This window comes from Schistocerca americana, chromosome 5 (genome assembly GCF_021461395.2).
Source record: "Schistocerca americana isolate TAMUIC-IGC-003095 chromosome 5, iqSchAmer2.1, whole genome shotgun sequence".
Classification (NCBI taxonomy): domain Eukaryota; kingdom Metazoa; phylum Arthropoda; class Insecta; order Orthoptera; family Acrididae; genus Schistocerca; species Schistocerca americana.
In genome coordinates this window covers 400,507,410-400,527,771 of record NC_060123.1, presented here as the reverse complement: position 1 = coordinate 400,527,771, position 20,362 = coordinate 400,507,410, and the positions used below count along the sequence as shown (strand labels likewise).

Sequence of the window (20,362 nt, the reverse complement as noted above, 5' to 3'; positions counted from 1 at the left end):
TATTGATGGTCCCGTGTAACAGTGAGTCTGAAGGTAGTAATATGGTCAGATGAAATAAATATAAATAAATAAGTTGTAATTGTTACCATTTGGTTGTTGTTGAGGAGGAGGGTGTATTTAAGAGTCTGGTCTTGTAAGAGTCTAGTAAATAATAATAATAATAATAATAATAATAATGATAATAATAATAATAATAATAATAGTTCCAGAATGAGAGTTTCACTCTGCAGTGGAGTGTGTACTGATATGAAACTTCCTGGCAGATTAAAACTGTGTGCCAGACTGAGATTCAAACTCGGGGCCTTTGCCTTTCACGGGCAAGTGCTCTATCTCGTCTCCTACCTCCCAAACTTCCAGAAGCTCTTCTGCAAACCTTGCAGAATTAGCACTCGTGGAAGAAAGGATATTGTGGAGACATGGCTGAGCCACAGCCTGAGGGATGTTTCCAGAATGAGATTTTCACACTGCAGCGGAGTGTGTGCTGATATGAAACTTACTGGCAAATTAAAACCGTGTGCTGGAGCGAGACTCAAACTTGGGACCTTTGCCTTTTGCGGGCAAGTGTTCTACCATCTGAGCTCCCAAGCATGACTCTCGACCCATCCCCACAGTTTCATTTCTGCCAGTATGGCACAGTAGCTGCAGTAGAGCACTTTCCCGTGAAAGGCAAAGCTCCTGAGTTCGAGTCTTGGTCCGGCACACAGTTTTAATGTGCCAAGTAGTTTCAATTATAATAGATGTTTGTAAATGTGTTCAGGTATTTGTTTGGGTATTACACAAAGAATTTCTTCTAATGACGGCATGGCACTTTGCTAATCCTCATGTTTTTATGTTTTGGGCCATACAGGGTAAAGTTCTTCACTGTCTGCTGCAATTGTCAGACCTAGAATCATCTCTTTTTTTAATCTCAAAAGCGAAATGTAGCTTAAAATGTTCAGTGGATCTGCTGTAGCTATCATGTTAACAAAACTTATATATCTGAGAAGTGCAGAAATCCCCCAAAAGTTACTCTACATTTGTTTGTGATTAGTTTTTGTACTTATTGGTAACTATCTTTAGTTTGTGCATTAATGTTACATAGTACATAACCATTGTAATTTGTTATTCTTTCTTTGTACAGATTGCATTTTCATCACTTTATGAAATTGTTTCACCTTTTACACGAGATTTTGACACAATAAAATCAAAGCTTCAGCAGCTAGAAGAATTTGATAAGACATGTGTTGAAACAGCTCTTCATGGAGTAAATAGACTTATATTGAGTGAATGGGGAAGTGCAACACCTTGCCAGGTGAGTAAAACAGTATGCCAGAATGTTGTAAATAATTATTATACTGAAAAACAAAACTTAAACAATAGAAAATCCAGGATGAAATGCAACAATACTATGAGAAGGAAAGTTGCTACTCACCATATAGTGGAGATGCTGAGTTGCAGCTATGTACAACAAAAAGACTCTCACAGTTAAAGCTTTCGTCCATTAAGGCCTTTGTCGTCAACAACACACACACACACACACACACACACACACACACACACACACACACACACACAAACTGCAGTTTCAGGCAACTGAAACCACACTGCGAGCAGCAGCATCAGTGCATGATGGGAGTGGTGACTGGGTAGTGGTAAGGAGAAGTAAAGGGCGGGGAGGGGGAGGGACACTATGGTGGGGGTGGTGGACAGTGAAAAGCTGCAGGTTAGACAGAGGGTAGGGGAGAGATGGGGAGGGGGGGAGGACTTAATGGAAAAAGAGAGAAAAAAATAATAAAAAGACTCGATGTGGTGGTGTAATGACGGCTGTGTAGTGCTGAAATGGAAACAGGGAAGGGGCTGGATGGGTGAGGACAGTGATTAACAAAGGTTGAGGGCAGAGGGTTACAGGGATGTAGGATGTATTGCAGGGAAAGTTCCCACCTGCACAGTTCAGAAAAGCTGGTGTCACTGGGAAGAATCCACATGCCACAGGCTGTGAAGCAGTCATTTAAATGGAGGACATCATGATTGGCAGTGTGTTCAGCAATAGTGTGGTCCACTTGTTTCTTGACCACAGTTTGTCAGTGGCCATTCATGCGGACAGACAGCTTATTGGTTGTCATGCCTACATAGAATGCGGCACACTGTTTGCAACTTAGCTTGTAGACCACATGACTGATTCACAGGTAGCCCTGCCTTTGATGGGATAGGTGATATTAGTGACGACTGGAATAGGTGGTGGTGGGAGGATGTATGGGACAGATCTTGCATCTAGGTCTATTACAGGGGTAAGAATTATGATGTAAGGGATTGGAAACAGGGGTTGTGTAAGGATGGATGAGTATGTTGTGTAGATTCAGTGGACGGCAGAATACCACTGTGGGAGGGGTGGGAAGGATAGTGGGGAGAGAATTTCTCATTTCAGGACACGATGAGAGGTAATCGAAACCCTGACAGAGAATGTAATTCAGTTGCATGGGAGATGTGGTTTTGTACAAGGTTGGGAGGAAAATTACCCTCCCAGCCTTGTAAAAAAAACAAATTTCGCTGCCTTATCTTCTGTCTCGCACCACTTCCCGAAGTCCCACCATCCAGCCACAGAGAAGCTTTCCCCTCGTAACACAGTACCACCTAGGACTGGAGCAACTGAATTACATTCTCTGCCAGGGTTTTGATTGCCTCTCGTCATGCCCTGAAATGAGAAATTTCCTCCCCACTATCCTTCCCACCCCTCTCACAATGGTATTTTGCTGTCCACCGAACGTAGACAATATATTTGTCCATCCTTACACAACCCCTGCTCCCTATCCCTTACCTCATGGCTCATACCCTTGTAATGGACCTAGATGCAAAATCTGTCCCATACATCCTCCCACCACCACCTACTTCAGTCTGGTCACTAACATCGCTTATCCCATCAAAGGCAGGGCTACCTGTGAAACCACTCATGTCGTCTACAAGCTAAGCTGCAGCCTCTGTGCTGTGTAGCCATGACAACCAACAAACTGTCTGTCTGCATTGATGGCCACCGACAAACTGTGGCCAAGAAACAATTGGACCATCCTGTTGCTGAACACGCTGGCAGACATTGATATCCTTCATTTCAATGACTGCTTCGTAGTCTGTGCCATGTGGATCCTTCCCACCAACACCAGCTTTCCTGAGTTGTGCAGGTGGAACTTTCCTTGCAATACCTTCTATGTTCCTGTAACCCTCGTGGCCACAACCTTCATTATTTACTGTTAGTTAGTTACTGTCTAGCCCCTTCTCTGTTCCCATTCCAACACTACACAGCCGTCATTCAACCACCACACCCAGTCTTTTTATTTCTCTTCCTTTCCACTTTTCTCCTCATAATATTGAAAAACAAAACTTCATAACCTAAGTACCTATCAGATAGTTGTAGTTGTTGGTAGAATGAGTTGTAAATCTAGATGTAGTTAAGATTCCCTAAAAGTAATTAATTTTAGTAAGAGAAGGTAACACATTCAGAAATTCTAAGACACAATGTGTAAAATCTCAAGTTTAACGTTGTACACTTTCAAATGAAATATTTTAGGTATTGTTGTGACTGGTGTTTGTTTTATGTTTCACCTGACCACACAGTATTCTGGAGGTTGCAGAACATATTTTCATTGTTTAGGGTTTGTGGCGTAGAAAATATATGTGTTGCAAATCTTATGTTTGACTGGTTTTTGTTGACATTGTCAGATTGACTTGTTTGGCCAAGTTGGCATGGGTTAGTCCACAATTAAATTGAAAAAGCTGTGCATTTTATGTTACTATGATGGAAGATTAAGATTTTTGTGTTGTACATTAAAGTATGGTTCAATTATTTAAAGCAGTTCTTATAATTGGAATAAATTAATGCTTGGACTGGGTCCTGTAATGGGTCCCACTAATTTCTGCTGGACACTATTGTGGTTTGACGAAAAGAATTTTTATAGCCATCAGCTGTAAACATTCAACTTTATTCTTTACCAGTTTTGGTTATTACAACCATCAACACTGGCAGAAAAGCAGTACTTCAGATCGATCAAAAATGCATACCACTCATAAACGAGTCAACACCAAGTCAAATGCAATAATAATCTGCAATGGTATGTATAACACCCCCCCCCCCCCCATGAACCATGGACCTTGCCGTTGGTGGGGAGGCTTGCGTGCCTCAGCGATACAGATGGCCGTACCGTAGGTGCAACCACAACGGAGGGGTATCTGTTGAGCGGCCAGACAAACATGTGGTTCCTGAAGAGGGGCAGCAGCCTTTTCAGTAGTTGCAGGGGCAACAGTCTGGATGATTGACTGATCTGGCCTTGTAACATTAACCAAAACGGCCTTGCTGTGCTGATACTGCGAACGGCTGAAAGCAAGGGGAAACTACAGCCGTAATTTTTCCTGAGGACATGCAGCTTTACTGTATGATTAAATGATGATGGCGTCCTCTTGGGTAAAATATTCCGGAGGTAAAACAGTCCCCCATTCAGATCTCCGGGTGGGGACTACTCAAGAGGACGTCGTTATCAGGATAAAGAAAACTGGCATTCTACGGATCGGAGCGTGGAATGTCAGATCCCTTAATCGGGCAGGTAGGTTAGAAAATTTAAAAAGGGAAATGGATAGGTTAAAGTTAGATATAGTGGGAATTAGTGAAGTTCGGTGGCAGGAGGAACAAGACTTTTGGTCAGGTGATTACAGGGTTATAAATACAAAATCAAATACATCTACATCTACATCTACATTGATACTCCGCAAGCCACCCAACGGTGTGTGGCGGAGGGCACTTTACGTGCCACTGTCATTACCTCCCTTTCCTGTTCCAGTCGCGTATGGTTCGCGGGAAGAACGACTGTCTGAAAGCCTCCGTGCGCGCTCTAATCTCTCTAATTTTACATTCGTGATCTCCTCGGGAAGTATAAGTAGGGGGAAGCAATATATTCGATACCTCATCCAGAAACGCACCCTCTCGAAACCTGGCGAGCAAGCTACACCGCGATGCAGAGCGCCTGTCTTGCAGAGTCTGCCACTTGAGTTTATTAAACATCTCCGTAACGCTATCACGGTTACCAAATAACCCAGTAACGAAACGTGCCGCTCTTCTTTGGATCTTCTCTACCTCCTCCGTCAACCCGACCTGGTACGGATCCCACACTGATGAGCAATACTCAAGTATAGGTCGAACGAGTGTTTTGTAAGCCACCTCCTTTGTTGATGGACTACATTTTCTAAGCACTCTCCCAATGAATCTCAACCTGGTACCCGCCTTACCAACAATTAGTTTTATATGATCATTCCACTTCAAATCGTTCCGTACGCATACTCCCAGATATTTTACAGAAGTAACTGCTACCAGTGTTTGTTCCGCTATCATATAATCATACAATATAGGATCCTTCTTTCTATAGGGGTAATACAGGAGTAGGTTTAATAATGAATAAAAAAAATAGGAGTGCAGGTTAGCTACTACAAACAGCATAGTGAACGCATTATTGTGGCCAATATAGACACAAAGCCCATGCCTACTACAGTAGTACAGGTTTATATGCCAACTAGCTCTGCAGATGATGAAGAAATTAATTAAATGTATGACGAGATAAAAGAAATTATTCAGGTAGTGAAGGGAGACGAAAATTTAATAGTCATGGGTGACTGGAATTCGTCAGTAGGAAAAGGGAGAGAAGGAAACATATTAGGTGAATATGGATTGGGGGGAAGAAATGAAAGAGGAAGCCGCCTTGTAGAATTTCGCACAGAGCATAACTTAATCATAGCTAACACTTGGTTCAAGAATCATGAAAGAAGGTTGTATACCTGAAAGAATCCTGGAGATACTAAAAGCTATCAGATAGACTACATAATGGTAAGACAGAGATTTAGGAACCAGGTTTTAAGTTGTAAGACATTTCCAGGGGCAGATGTGGATTCTGACCACAATCTATTGGTTATGAACTGCGGATTGAAACTGAAGAAACGGCAAAAAGGCGGGCATTTAAGGAGATGGGACCTGGATAAACTGAAAGAACCAGAGGTTGTACAGAGTTTCAGGGAGAGCATAAGGGAACAACTGACAGGAATGGGGGAAAGAAATACAGTAGAAGAAGAATGGGTAGCTCTGAGGGATGAAGTAGTGAAGGCAGCAGAGGATCAAGTAGGTAAAAATACGAAGGCTAATAGAAATCCTTGGGTAACAGAAGAAATATTGAATTTAATTGATGAAAGGAGAAAATATAAAAATGCAGTAAATGAAGCAGGCAAAAAGGAGTACAAACATCTCAAAAATGATAGCGACAGGAAGTGCAAAATGGCTAAGCAGGGATGGCTAGAGGACAAATGTAAGGATGTAGAGGCTTGTCTCACTAGGGGTAAGATAGATACTGCCTACAGGAAAATTAAAGAGACCTTTGGAGAGAAGAGAACCACTTGTATGAGTATCAAGAGCTCAGATGGCAACCCAGTTCTAAGCAAAGAAGGGAAGGCAGAAAGGTGGAAGGAGTATATAGAGGGTTTATACAAGGGCGATTTACTTGAGGACAATATTATGGAAATGGACGAGGATGTAGATGAAGATGAAATGGGAGATAAGATACTGCGTGAAGAGTTTGACAGAGCACTGAAAGACCTGAGTCGAAACAAGGCCTCGGGAGTAGACAACATTCCATTAGAACTACTGATGACCTTGGGAGAGCCAGTCATGACAAAACTCTACCATCTGGTGAGCAAGATCTATGAGACAGGCGAAATACCCACAGACTTCAAGAAGAATATAATAATTCCAATCCCAAAGAAAGCAGGTGTTGACAGATGTGAAAATTACCGAACTATCAGTTTAATAAGTCACAGCTGCAAAATACTAACGCGAATTCTTTACAGACGATTGGAAAAACTGGTAGAAGCGGACCTCGGGGAAGATCAGTTTGGATTCCATAGAAATGTTGGAACACGTGAGGCAATACTAACCTTACGACTTATCTTAGAAGAAAGATTAAGAAAAGGCAAACCTACGTTTCTACCATTTGTAGACTTGGAGAAAGCTTTTGATAATGTTGAATGGAATACTCTCTTCCAAATTCTGAAGGTGGCAGGGGTAAAATACAGGGAGCGAAAGGCTATTTACAATTTGTACAGAAACCAGATGGCAGTTATAAGAGTCGAGGGGCATGAAAGGGAAGCAGTGGTTGGGAAAGGAGTGAGACAGGGTTGTAGCCTCTCCCCGATGTTATTCAATCTGTATATTGAGCAAGCAGTAAAGGAAACAAAAGAAAAATTCGGAGTAGGTATATTAAAATCCATGGAGAAGAAATAAAAACTTTGAGGTTCGCCGATGACATTGTAATTCTGTCAGAGACAGCAAAGGACTTGGAAGAGCAGTTGAACGGAATGGACAGTGTCTTGAAAGGAGGGTATAAGATGAACATCAACAAAAGCAAAACGAGGATAATGGAATGTAGTCAAATTAAATCGGGTGATGCTGAGGGGATTAGATTAGGAAATGAGACACTTAAAGTAGTAAAGGAGTTTTGCTATTTAGGGAGTAAAATAACTGATGATGGTCGAAGTAGAGAGGATATAAAATGTAGACTCGCAATGGCAAGGAAATCGTTTCTGAAGAAGAGAAATTTGTTGACATCGAGTATAGATTTAAGTGTCAGGATGTCGTTTCTGAAAGTATTTGTATGGAGTGTAGCCATGTATGGAAGTGAAACATGGACGATAACCAGTTTGGACAGGAAGAGAATAGAAGCTTTCGAAATGTGGTGCTACAGAAGAATGCTGAAGATAAGGTGGGTAGATCACATAACTAATGAGGAGGTATTGAATAGGATTGGGGAGAAGAGAAATTTGTGGCACAACTTGACTAGAAGAAGGGATCGGTTGGTAGGACATGTTTTGAGGCATCAAGGGATCACAAATTTAGCATTGGAGGGCAGTGTGGAGGGTAAAAATATTAGAGGGAGACCAAGAGATCAATACACTAAGCAGATTCAGAAGGATGTAGGTTGCAGTAGGTACTGGGAGATGAAGAAGCCTGCACAGGATAGAGTAGCATGGAGAGCTGCATCAAACCAGTCTCAGGACTGAAGACCACAACAACAAACAACATGTATAACACACATTATTTGACTAATGTCATAAGTCACACAAGTTGCTTAACCTCCAGTAATGACAAAAGTTATGGGATAGCGATATATATATTTATATATATACACAGATAGGTAAGAAAGTGCAGTGCATTGGTGAAACTGCCATATATAATCATGTGATGCATGTAAAAGGCTTCTAAGCTGATTGTGTCCACAAAACTGGAGTTAACAAACTTTGAACATGGAATGGTAATAGGAGCCTAGTTGCATGGGACATTCTACTTTGGAAACCATAGGGACTTCAATATTCGGAGGCTCACGGTTTCAAGAATACCAAATTTCATGTATTACTTCTCATCACAGACAACACAGTGGCCGAAGAGCTTCACTTAATGACCAAGAGCAGCAGTGTTTGCACAGTGCTAACAGACAGGCAACACTGTGTGAAGTGACTGTAGAAATCAATGTGAGATGTACAACATATCCGTTTGGACAGTGTGGCGAAATTTGGCATTAATGGGCTTTGGCAGCAGACGACTGATGTGAGTGCCTTTGCTAACAGTACGACATCACCTGCAGCCCTCTCCTGGGCTGTTGACCATTGATTGGACCTTAGATGACTGGAAAACTGTGGCCTGGTCAGATGAGTCCCAATTTCAGTTGGTAAGAGCTGATGGTAGGGTTAGAGTGTGGCGCAGACCCCAACGATGAGGCCATGGACCCAAGTTGTCAACAAGGTGCTGTGCAAGCTGGTGGTGGCTCCATGGAATTGACTGTGTCCTCTGTTCCAGCTGAACTGATCACTTGCTGGAAATGAGTATGTTCGGCTACTTGGAAATCATTTGCAGCCAATCTTGGACTACATGTTAACAAAAAACAATGGAATTTTTATGGATGAAAATGCGCCATGTCAGAACATTCTGAATAATTCAAGTGAAAGATTTGGCCATCCAGAGTGCACGACAAGAATGTCATCGAACATTTGTGAGACATATAGAGAGGTAAGTTTGTGCACAAAGTCTTGCACTGGCAACACATACACATTTACGGACGGCTACAGACGCAGCATGCCTCAATATTTCTGCAGGGTGCTTTCAGTGACTTGAGTCCATGCCACGATGAGTTGCTGCATTATGCCACGCAAAAGGAGGTCCGACATGATATCAGGAGGTATCCCATGACTTTTTTCACCTCAGTGTGTATTATCATATACATTGGAGTTAAATCTACCAGTATGATTTATGACATTAGCCAAATTGTATGTATCCTAGTGTCAATGTTTGTCGAGCTCCAAGCATTTGTGATTCAACTGATACTTCTTTTCTTCCAGTGATAATGGTTGTAATAATCAAAACTGGTAGATAATAAAGTTGAATATGTACAGCTGATGGCTATAACAATGCTTTAAGTGTAATATTTAGTAAGTGTAGCAAGTTACCTACATAAAATAAGAACTGTTGTTTTTTGAAGCTGTGCATCAGAAATAGACTCAAACAATGCCTTTTACAAGCAGTGTGCTGCCCTCAAGTATCAGCCACACCTCCTGTGTTGCAGAACTGTTATAAGTATGCAGTGCTCTATAACATGTTTTAAACAATGTTCATAACATTACAATGGAATATTTTATTTGTTATCAAGGAAGAAGCCTCCCCAAAGATGGTGAAGATGGTGGATACTGCAATAGGGCAGTCAGTCACTGGGCAAATTTTAATACTGGCTAATTCTTCTGTGAAGCAGCTGCTACACAGCAACAAGCAAACATTAAAATGTTACCATAGCACACACATGTAGATCAAAGCAGGGGCACCTTGGTTGGCTTAATTGTTTTTCCTCTCTTTTTTCAGTTCAATTAATTTAATTCTGTAATTCAGTATTTGAATAACAAAACTCTCTCATATTCGCCAGCTCATGGAATTTTCTCCAGCTTATTAACCAGAGAAGTGGTTTAGAATGTTGTCAGTGGCAGATAATGGAGGGAGATACTTCAACATAAAATGTTCTCATCTTGCTTTCCATGTTGTATTCTGGTCTCTCTGTTCATGGTTCAGTAGTTGTAATTAACTCTTGTCCTTTCACATAGTTATTGAAGTGCCTGTTCATTACGTCAGTATCTGTCATTCAAATTGGAAAATTCAAACAAAATAACAAGGTGGAAGAGAATGTTGTGGTGGCTACTGCTCACATTATTGAAAGTCAAAGGCAAGGTTTATGAGCAAAGCAAGTTCAACCTATGCCTCTAAAGATCCGTATAATAAACTGAGGCAAAATGAGTATCACAGACTATAAATTGCCTTTATTTGCTTGCAGAGTGAAAGTATCAAAACTTTTACATACGCAGTTACATAAAAATATGGAGGATATTTTAATTATCATATTGGTTGACATGGCCCTTGCAGTCTGCAGATATTGATTTGAGTGAACACCTCACAATTAGTTAATGTGTAAAAATATAACTAATTATTTTTATCACGATTGTCAATATTGCTGTTCTTGTCCTCAGTCTGAATCTGGTTTGATGCAGCTCTGTTTGCTAGTCTGTCCTGTGCAAGCTTCTTCATCTCTGCAGAATTACTGTAATCTACATCTTTCTGAATCTGCTTACTGTAATCAAGCCTTAGCCTCCTCCTAGAATCCCCCCCCCCCCCCACACACACACACACACATTACCTTCATTATCAATTCAACAATTGCTTAATACTTGAGAATTTTGTTACATCAATCAATCCCTTTACTTAAAGTTTTGGTTGAACTGTTTGTTACCTACATTTCACTTCCGTACAGGCTTATACTCCAGAAAAATGCCTTCAGAAAAGCTTCCCTAATGTTTACATTTATATTTTATGTTAACAGTAGTCTCTTTTTCAGAAATGCTTTTCTTGTTATTGCCATTCTGCATGTTATAACTCCTCTGCTTTGTCCATTGTCACTTAATTTAATGTCCAAATAACAAAACTCTTCTACTATTTTTAATGTCTCAGTTCCTAGTCTAATTCCCTCCCTTCTTTTACTTTGGTTGATATTCATCTAGATATTACAGTGTCAGTGGCAAACCTCAAAGTTTTAATTTTGTCTATTGAACTATAATTGTACAGTGTACAGATTGGCTAACATCATGAGTAGACTACAGCCTTTTCCCATGCCCTCCACAACTGCTACTTCCCTCTCATATCCTTTGAGTCTCATGGTGGTAGCGGCTGGTGTGGCCACAGCCATACAGTAGATCTCCTGTGCCTATACTGTGTGGAAACCATGTGAAGTGGGAGGCAGAGGGTACTTCAATTGATTCTGTGTACATTTTGCAGATAACCTTTTGGTCCCTGTATTTGATCCCTGCAACCTTCAGAATTTCCCTCTTATCTTCATTTACTTCCTGTTTCTGTAAGTACTGATCCAAATTGGAGTAGTTTGCAAAAATTGGTGATTAATTTACAACTTGTTTATGGAACAAAATGTAAAATTGTAATGGAGGATCAGTGGCACCAATTGTTTTAAAATTGAGTGTGGAACGTGACAAGGTTGTAGAAAGTCTCCCAAACTATTCAGAGTGTATGGAGAGTACTTGATTAACCCCTTAAGAAATTGATTTTTTTTCAAATTATGTTCCAAAAAATAGTATTTTTTATTATTATTAAACTTATATATTGAATGACATCACATACAGATATATAAATGCAGCTCTTAAAGTTCACAATAAAGAGCTGCAAATTTTTGGAGAGCACCATTAATAAAATTCCAAGTATACTCGTGCACTGGACTTTGACTGAATTATACTGAAACTTGAAGTCATTCTTTAGTTTCTATGAATCTAGGAAGTAAAACCATTTATTTCACAATGGTTACCTGTGAACAGAAGTCTTTGAGGAGTTGGGTGGTGTACGATGGCTGTATTTATCTCGGAGTACTGGTGAGCACTTGTCAGTCAGATGACGGACTGTTGCCACTTTCAGTCTCTGTTGGAGGAACGTCATGTTCTTCTTCTTCGTTCAGGGAGGACATGAAATGGCTTACCAATGAAACTTCTGCAGTATGGGTGACACAACCTTGGCAACGTGTGGAGCCACCACACATCTTCCACAGAGTCCCGATCACACTCCATATGATTTCCACATTTTTATAGCCCTGAAGATTAAAAAGATACTCCTCCCCCATGTGCCTCTTTTGAGCAGTGCATTTGGTCCTGACTTCATTTTTATAGATGCCAATGCACAACTTCACTGAACAGCGCAGGTGGAGGAGCTCTCTCCGTATGAGAAGATATTCAGCGAATGGACAGGCCTGCCTGTTTCCCCGATTTAAATCTCATTGAGCATGTGTGGAACGTGTTGGGGGGACGTATTGCAACATGCCCACATGTCAATGACCATCCAACAGTTGTTAGCCACACTGGTGGAGAAGTGGGATGCCCTGCCACAAGAACTCCTTACCAACCTTGTGGCCATTATGGGAGCACATGGCAGTGTATGCATTGCTCTCCATGGTGATCACACGCCCTATTAAGAACCATGTCCTGCCTTTTTTAATGTCTGGGGGTCATCATAAATAGTAGTGACTTCTGAGTAATTATTGTCTTTGAATAAAAGTTCATTTCCATTTGTCTCATTGAGTAGTTCTTGTAGTTATCTTCTTTAGTATATGGCAACATTTCTTTTTGTATATGGTCCGAGTTCCATCGAGCAAAACATGTGAGCTAGTTTTGTCCTTAAGTTTTGCACACCAGTGTATTTTGAATGCTCATAAACTGTTTGTGTGTCATTTGTTTTCAAGATAGTTTTAGTTGTATCTAATGTAATTTGAGCTACACAAAAACTGATTTCAGACATATTAGAACTTCTTCCTTCTTTTTGAAAAGCACACAGTCAATAAAAATGGGCATATGTTGAAAAGACAAAATTAATCTCATTGTCACCAGTGAGGACACATTATTGTATGGTCTAGTGTTGAAAATGTGTAATTTTTCACTGGATGCACCTACATTTCTAAAGACATTTGGATGTATTTAACCAGACTGTCCATCTTCATCCATGTGAATTCACAAATAATATACGCCTGGCTCAACTTGTGTGTCAGAAAGAGTCAGCTGGGTCTGAACCCTGTGGGCTGAGGTACTAGGTTCACAGTTCGATGGCTCGATACTGTGTCATGGCAGGTAGTGCTCATCCAGGCAGACATCATGGTCAACAAGTAGCGGCAGTTTGATAACCCCAAGATGTTCTTCAGAAAACATGTCTTACATAGCACCAGACACCACTGCAGAACCCAGAGTGTAATGGCAGCATGGAGAAGTTGGGTACCATATTTTCCCGTGACAGGCATATAGTTGTTGATTCAACAGTGACTACAGCATTTATCACTGTTGTTTGTGAAGAAGTATAAACAAGGTCTAACCACTACCATTTCTGCATGATGCAATTTTTATGCTCTGCGTTACTGCCCCCCCCCCCCTCCCCCCCCCAACCCCTTCCTCCTCTACCTTCTTCTACCTGTTTTCACTCAAGCTCCACTTCAGGTGCAAAGAGAAACAAAGCACAATAAATTTGCAAATTTCCCCCAATTTACCAGAATGTTACGGAACAATATTGTGAAATCGACATGGTATTCGTTCGGTAACAGCTTTGCATCAGTATGCACACAAATGCTTTGTTCACTTAGTATCATGCACTACACTTGCAGATTCATTGATGTACTGCCTGTGGTGGTAAATCATAATTCCTTTAGCAGGTAATACCACAAGTCCAGTGAAGGAGAAAGCACGCATTGTTATGGCTGTGTGTAGAATCTTTCTTCAGCCCTGGTGTAAATTCAGTAACAAACATTCCATACTAATATGAATGTATTGTAAAGCTATGAACCATTCATGTTTTGTTCTAGCAACCAGTAACTAATTTTTTTTGGTTTACTCTTCAGTGTTTGTAGATTACTCAAGAATACCCGCTGTCCAATAATAATTTTAGAAGTGTTGCTTTCGTGTTCTTCAAGTTTCTTGACTTCCTAAGGCTTGAGCATAAACTTTAATCTTTTTGCAAATGTGAAAAACGTCTGATGTTGGTGGGCATATCCAGTTCTAACAGGGAAGCAATTTGCTAGCCATTCGCAATCTTATACACAAGGAGTCTTGAGCTCTTGTGACCTTTGAATTATATGTGGCTACCACATATGTTAGAAGTGTATGTTAACTGTTATGCTAACTATTTCCGTAGTGATTCCGCATTTCCTTTACTATCATGTATGCTAATTTTGTACGTCCCTTGGGAGCTGGGTGCAGAGAACTAGCGCACTATTTCATAAATTGGGGATCTTAATGAGCTGACGCAATTAGATAATTCGTTCTGAAAAAAGATTGGTGCCCAGGTCCACAGTGAGGGTGTTACAGCAGTTTGTGCTATAGTTTTGGCATGTTGAAATCTAATTGGCGCTGTGATTTGTGCCATGCTTCCGTTTCCATAAACAGAATTCCTTTGTCATTGACAAACTCCACTTTTGGTGTGAACTGTTGACATTCTACTGCACATTTTGACTTGGCCCATCTCTGTTGCCTTGTGCATATCCAGGCCATTGTGTCACATCATAATCAAACCTGCTGACAGGCAGTGTGACTGGATGCGTCTTTGCACCAGCTGCCATTTGAATGTTGCGTGGATGGTAATTACTCAGTGTACTAATCCAGTTAGATAACACTGGAACTACCATAGGTCAGATTTAGATTGTCTATCTGTGGTGTATAATATTCTTCACCTCTGTTAAGTTGCCATGAGGTATAAGCTAGCAAATGCACTTGGTCCATCTATTTCCTGGCTTAAGGCACAATTCCCTCACCTTTTGTTGCCCAGTGAAACGTATCTCCTTTCCTCTACAAGTCCACAACTGGCTTGACAATTTTACAGCTTCTAATAGATGGAGATCTGGTCAAATTCCATCCCAGTTGATGATGTGCGAGTATCAAACTACTAGTGTGGAGCGACAGGTTTTGAGACTCAGTGTGAGGCATTTTAGGATGTTACACATCCGTATTTCACATCTGTCAGTGTCCTTAGAGAGAAAATGTAAGGACTCCAGAAAATAAGCTACACATTTGGTCCAATGCTAGACCATTGTGCAACAAGAGTGGCACATTGTCAGAAGAGTGTACACATGCTGGGTTTTTGCTGTGGTGTGGACAACAGGTGCATAAGAGTGAGTGATTAAAACGGCACAGCAGGTGAAAACATACTCCAAAGTATGATTCTTGGCAAAATGTGTAAATCGCACACAGATTCATCGTGAACTTTTGAAGGTATATGGACCAAATTTAGAGTCACACTCAGCCATAGTGAAATGGTGCCAATAATTTGATCAGACCACACAGATGCTGATTGGAAAGTCCAGATCATGAACCATGTGATTTCGTGTCCCCCCCCCCCCCCCCCCCTCAAGCTGAAAAAACGTTGGGGCAAGGGAGATTGTCCAATGATCCGTATGTTCACACAGTGGTTGTCAAGTAGTCCTGTGACCAAGAAACAGATTTCTGACGTTGAGGAACTGAACATTTCGTAAAGCATTCCAACCATTGTTCGCAGAGACTTTGTGATTATGTTGAAAAATAGTAGTTTCATGTATCTGTATCACTTTGGAGTGTAGTGCAGCATTAAATGAAAGTTATATGGTCTGCCATAAACATGTTTAACTTACTTTTTGAAAGCTCCTTGTATATCATTCAGATTCATACACTCTGTGTTGTCCATGCATTAGTATGCTTAAAATGTTCACACATCAGATGTAACTGATGGGTTCATTTTTTTTTTTTAGTCCAAAGGGCATTCTATAGTACTCAAAAAGTCCTGAAGTGATAGTAAATGTAGTTAATGGATGATTCTATTTGCATCTCAAGCCAATGATATCCACTGTATAAACTCATGATAGTAAAATACAAGCACTGCCCATATTGTCTAGGATCTCTGTAACCTCAGGTGTGTCTAAACAGCCCACTGGGCAAACTACACACTGGCACAAGTCCATGCAGTCACAAAGAATCAGTTTGTATTGGCTCCAGTCACACATTTCTTGGGTGAAGCCAACTGGTTTGCATTTTCCTCTATAATGCAATTACATGCAGTTTAATGATATCTTTCATTATTGATTTAAAGTGATGAGAAAACTAGTGTGGAGCGACAGGTTTTGAGACTCAGTGTGAGGCATTTTAGGATGTTACACATCCGTATTTCACATCTGTCAGTGTCCTTAGAGAGAAAATGTAAGGACTCCAGAAAATAAGCTACACATTTGGTCCAATGCTAGACCATTGTGCAACAAGAGTGGCACATTGTCAGAAGAGTGTACACATGCTGGGTTTTTGCTGTGGTGTGGACAACAGGTGCATAAGAGTGAGTGATTAAAACGGCACAGCAGGTGAAAACATACTCCAAAGTATGATTCTTGGCAAAATGTGTAAATCGCACACAGATTCATCGTGAACTTTTGAAGGTATATGGACCAAATTTAGAGTCACACTCAGCCATAGTGAAATGGTGCCAATAATTTGATCAGACCACACAGATGCTGATTGGAAAGTCCAGATCATGAACCATGTGATTTCGTGTCCCCCCCCCCTCAAGCTGAAAAAACGTTGGGGCAAGGGAGATTGTCCAATGATCCGTATGTTCACACAGTGGTTGTCAAGTAGTCCTGTGACCAAGAAACAGATTTCTGACGTTGAGGAACTGAACATTTCGTAAAGCATTCCAACCATTGTTCGCAGAGACTTTGTGATTATGTTGAAAAATAGTAGTTTCATGTATCTGTATCACTTTGGAGTGTAGTGCAGCATTAAATGAAAGTTATATGGTCTGCCATAAACATGTTTAACTTACTTTTTGAAAGCTCCTTGTATATCATTCAGATTCATACACTCTGTGTTGTCCATGCATTAGTATGCTTAAAATGTTCACACATCAGATGTAACTGATGGGTTCATTTTTTTTTTTTAGTCCAAAGGGCATTCTATAGTACTCAAAAAGTCCTGAAGTGATAGTAAATGTAGTTAATGGATGATTCTATTTGCATCTCAAGCCAATGATATCCACTGTATAAACTCATGATAGTAAAATACAAGCACTGCCCATATTGTCTAGGATCTCTGTAACCTCAGGTGTGTCTAAACAGCCCACTGGGCAAACTACACACTGGCACAAGTCCATGCAGTCACAAAGAATCAGTTTGTATTGGCTCCAGTCACACATTTCTTGGGTGAAGCCAACTGGTTTGCATTTTCCTCTATAATGCAATTACATGCAGTTTAATGATATCTTTCATTATTGATTTAAAGTGATGAGAAAAGCAATAGGATTTCCAATAAAGGAGTAGCTAGTTTACAGTCACAGTTCAGTGATGCATAAATGGAAGGCCTATAAAATTGGATCACTCAGAATGCTCCACTAATAGCATTAGAAAATTTCCTTCCTCTGTTTTCATGTTAGAAATGTGATAATGTGTCTTTAATTGTGATGGCGTTGACAAGTTTTCCCAGTTGACTGCTTCAAGAGAGCTTCTCTCTCCTCCAATTATCTTTTATTACTCCCAGATTGACTTCCGGGATACCCTGAGATAAAAGTATCAACACTGATGGTTGCCATAAAATCATTATCGCCATGAGCGTATGATCTGTTGCACGACACATAAGACTGTCCACCTAATCCATATTCCCATTTTATGACAAGAATTTTTCAACATATAATTTGTTGTTATATCTGAGCCACTGAAATACGTCACTTGACAGCTTAAGTGTAGTTGGCTGTATTGCGACTGCAAGGTTTCAGTAGTTGCCACTGCACACGCCAACAGCTGATAGCTCTTAAAGTATGTTTTGTAAATGTAAGCTTCAGTCAATGTGTATATAAGCCATTGCATAATAATGTATACATGTATGAATTTTTTTTAACAGTGGAGAGAACGACAATGGAGAAAAAGTGTTTGATAGTATATAAAACTGTGAAATAAAAACAATCCCCAAAGTTAATGACAATGTGTACGAGAAGTTGCTACAAATTGTTACTATAATGGCTGCATATAAAACATCATACAATAATGTAAACCTGAGCATACTAAATAACACACTGTCCACAATCGTATAACTAAATAAAAAAAGATGCACAGCCTACTCAATTGCAGAGAGAAAGAAATAATTCTGTATACATTTACACCCACCTATTTACGATGTCAGTGGCACAATTACGTGCAGTTCTCTTTCACCATCATTGAAATTGGCGCCAAAATCATTGTCATCACCATTAACAGAAATCATCAATTGTTCATTCTCATGTATAATTCTGTCTATAGTCTGTGCTTCTCTGATAAGCTTACCAACGTGGTCTGCTTTCTTCTTCTAAGGCGTGGTGTCAACAGTAGCAAGACCTTCATGTAGCAGTCTTTCCACTTGTTTTGTTATAAAAGACTTGTGGCATAGTCCTATCAATTCAGGCAGGCTAGGAAAAAATCTTACCTTCGCAGTCTCGGATATTATTGAATTTAGCCTATGTTAAAATGAAGGACTAAGTAAGGAACATGTATTTTTTTGTTTTCTCCAAAAAAATTTCTTCTCCAAGATGCAGCCCTCGAAAGATGACACTGCACACACTGTCTTGAAGGTGCAAATTTTGGAAAAAAATTAAAATCTCTGGACCAGTTCTAGATATTTTATTTATTTATTTATTTTTGGTTTGGAAGATAATTGATTTATGATAACAAATAAATCCTCCATTTGGACTTATCTGTCAAAGTTCTTTTACTATAGCATTCTGAACTTTTTTTATAATTTAAGGAGAATTTTTTTTTTTTAAATGCCAATCCATTAAATTTTGATTTTTTTTCTGTTGAGTAGTACCACATAGTTCTACATTACCTGAAAAGGAGAGCTCCCATTGTTAGGTTGAACAGGTTTTATAAACAATTGAAATTTTTGCCATACATAAAGCCTGTTTTATTACCACATTATTACATAACAGGCTCATAAAATCAAAACGTAGCCTTATTGAACATAATTTTAGTTTTGAAAGATGAGTAAGAGACTCATTCTTCAAGCATTTTAAATGGTTCCAAAATGTGAGTGAAAGTTCCAAAAATTTGAAGGTTTCAATTTATACGACTTGTGTGCACTCTGTTTTGTACTGAAATTAGCCTGTCTATTCTATGAACTAAAAATGTGTTCCACTGCTCCAGTATCTTCCTTTGATATAGAGTGACACTTTCCTATTGAACCAATAGGAACCGGAGCACATACAATCTTCAAAACATTGTGAACAGGAAGTGAACACTGATGTCGTTGTTGCTGTCCTTCAGCTGCAAACCTATGTCCAGTAGCTAGTCCATGTGGTAGCATAAAGTCCACTACAATTTCGTTTAACTCTTAACTGGTGTCTATAATCTCTGCAATGCACCATTCACAGTCATACAAACACGCCACAAACATCCCTCTTCTCAGTTTGTGAATCTGAATATTGTCCTGCATTTTCTGAGGTGTTGGCCGAACGAACGAAATTTCTTCTTGCTCTTTAAAGTGCGTGCAATATGAGTTCGCCCGTCACTTTGGGTCCAAAAATGGGTCTTCTGAATTCCTTTCACAGGAGTAGTTTGTTTGGACCATTCTTCTTTTTTCTGCTTATGGAATTCTTCGATTTCCTCTTTGGACAAAATAATGAGGGCTGTGGATGTGTAAGATTTCATGACTATCATAAAACGCTCAGCATTCTGAATCGCAGCTGTATTTGGTCTGGAAAGATTATGTTATGTAGCATGGTGCTTCAGCAGACCACCTACACCATCACAAGGCCCCTTCCCATGACCAGTATCACGGTATTTCCAGTCAGTTGGCACAAGTGACATATTCAATTCAAACAGCTGGTAACAATTTTTAAAATGACTAGGAGCACCATCACAAATAATGATGATCTTCTCATCCCCTGTTTACAGTTGAAGAATTTTGTGCGTTGCTAGCAAAGCATGTGCTGAGTCATGTCCTGTGTCATCATTTATAACTGCAATACTTATGGTCTTGTTTTGAAAATATGTCACTCCTGTAAAAATTGAAACCTGATCATTACTCCAATGACACCCTTGTACTTCTTGTGGGAGAATTGCAGACTATTTCTCAGCAAAATCACAGTGAAGCACTAAACATAGTTCTTCAGCCTGTACACACCCTTTTGCTTCTGCAGCGTGGTGGTGCTGCAATTTTTTCAGATGCTGGTGTGTTACTGCTTTCACTGGCCATTCACCAAGTTCATCAATGAAACTGTCAAAGTCGACAGTTTTCTTAATTAGTTTATTTTCCTCCC

At 40.0% G+C, this 20,362-nt stretch overlaps 1 protein-coding gene across 4 annotated transcripts in view; it reads left to right on the top strand.

Moving 5' to 3' along the window:
- The window catches only part of LOC124616777 (integrator complex subunit 14), a 76,224-nt gene that overhangs the window by 45,020 nt on the left and 10,842 nt on the right, over positions 1 to 20,362 (top strand). For all 4 annotated transcript variants that reach the window (XM_047145172.1, XM_047145171.1, XM_047145175.1 and 1 more), the window contains one exon: positions 1,121 to 1,291. In XM_047145172.1, the coding sequence (XP_047001128.1) occupies positions 1,121 to 1,291 (171 nt within the window). The remainder of the gene's footprint in view (positions 1 to 1,120; positions 1,292 to 20,362) is intronic.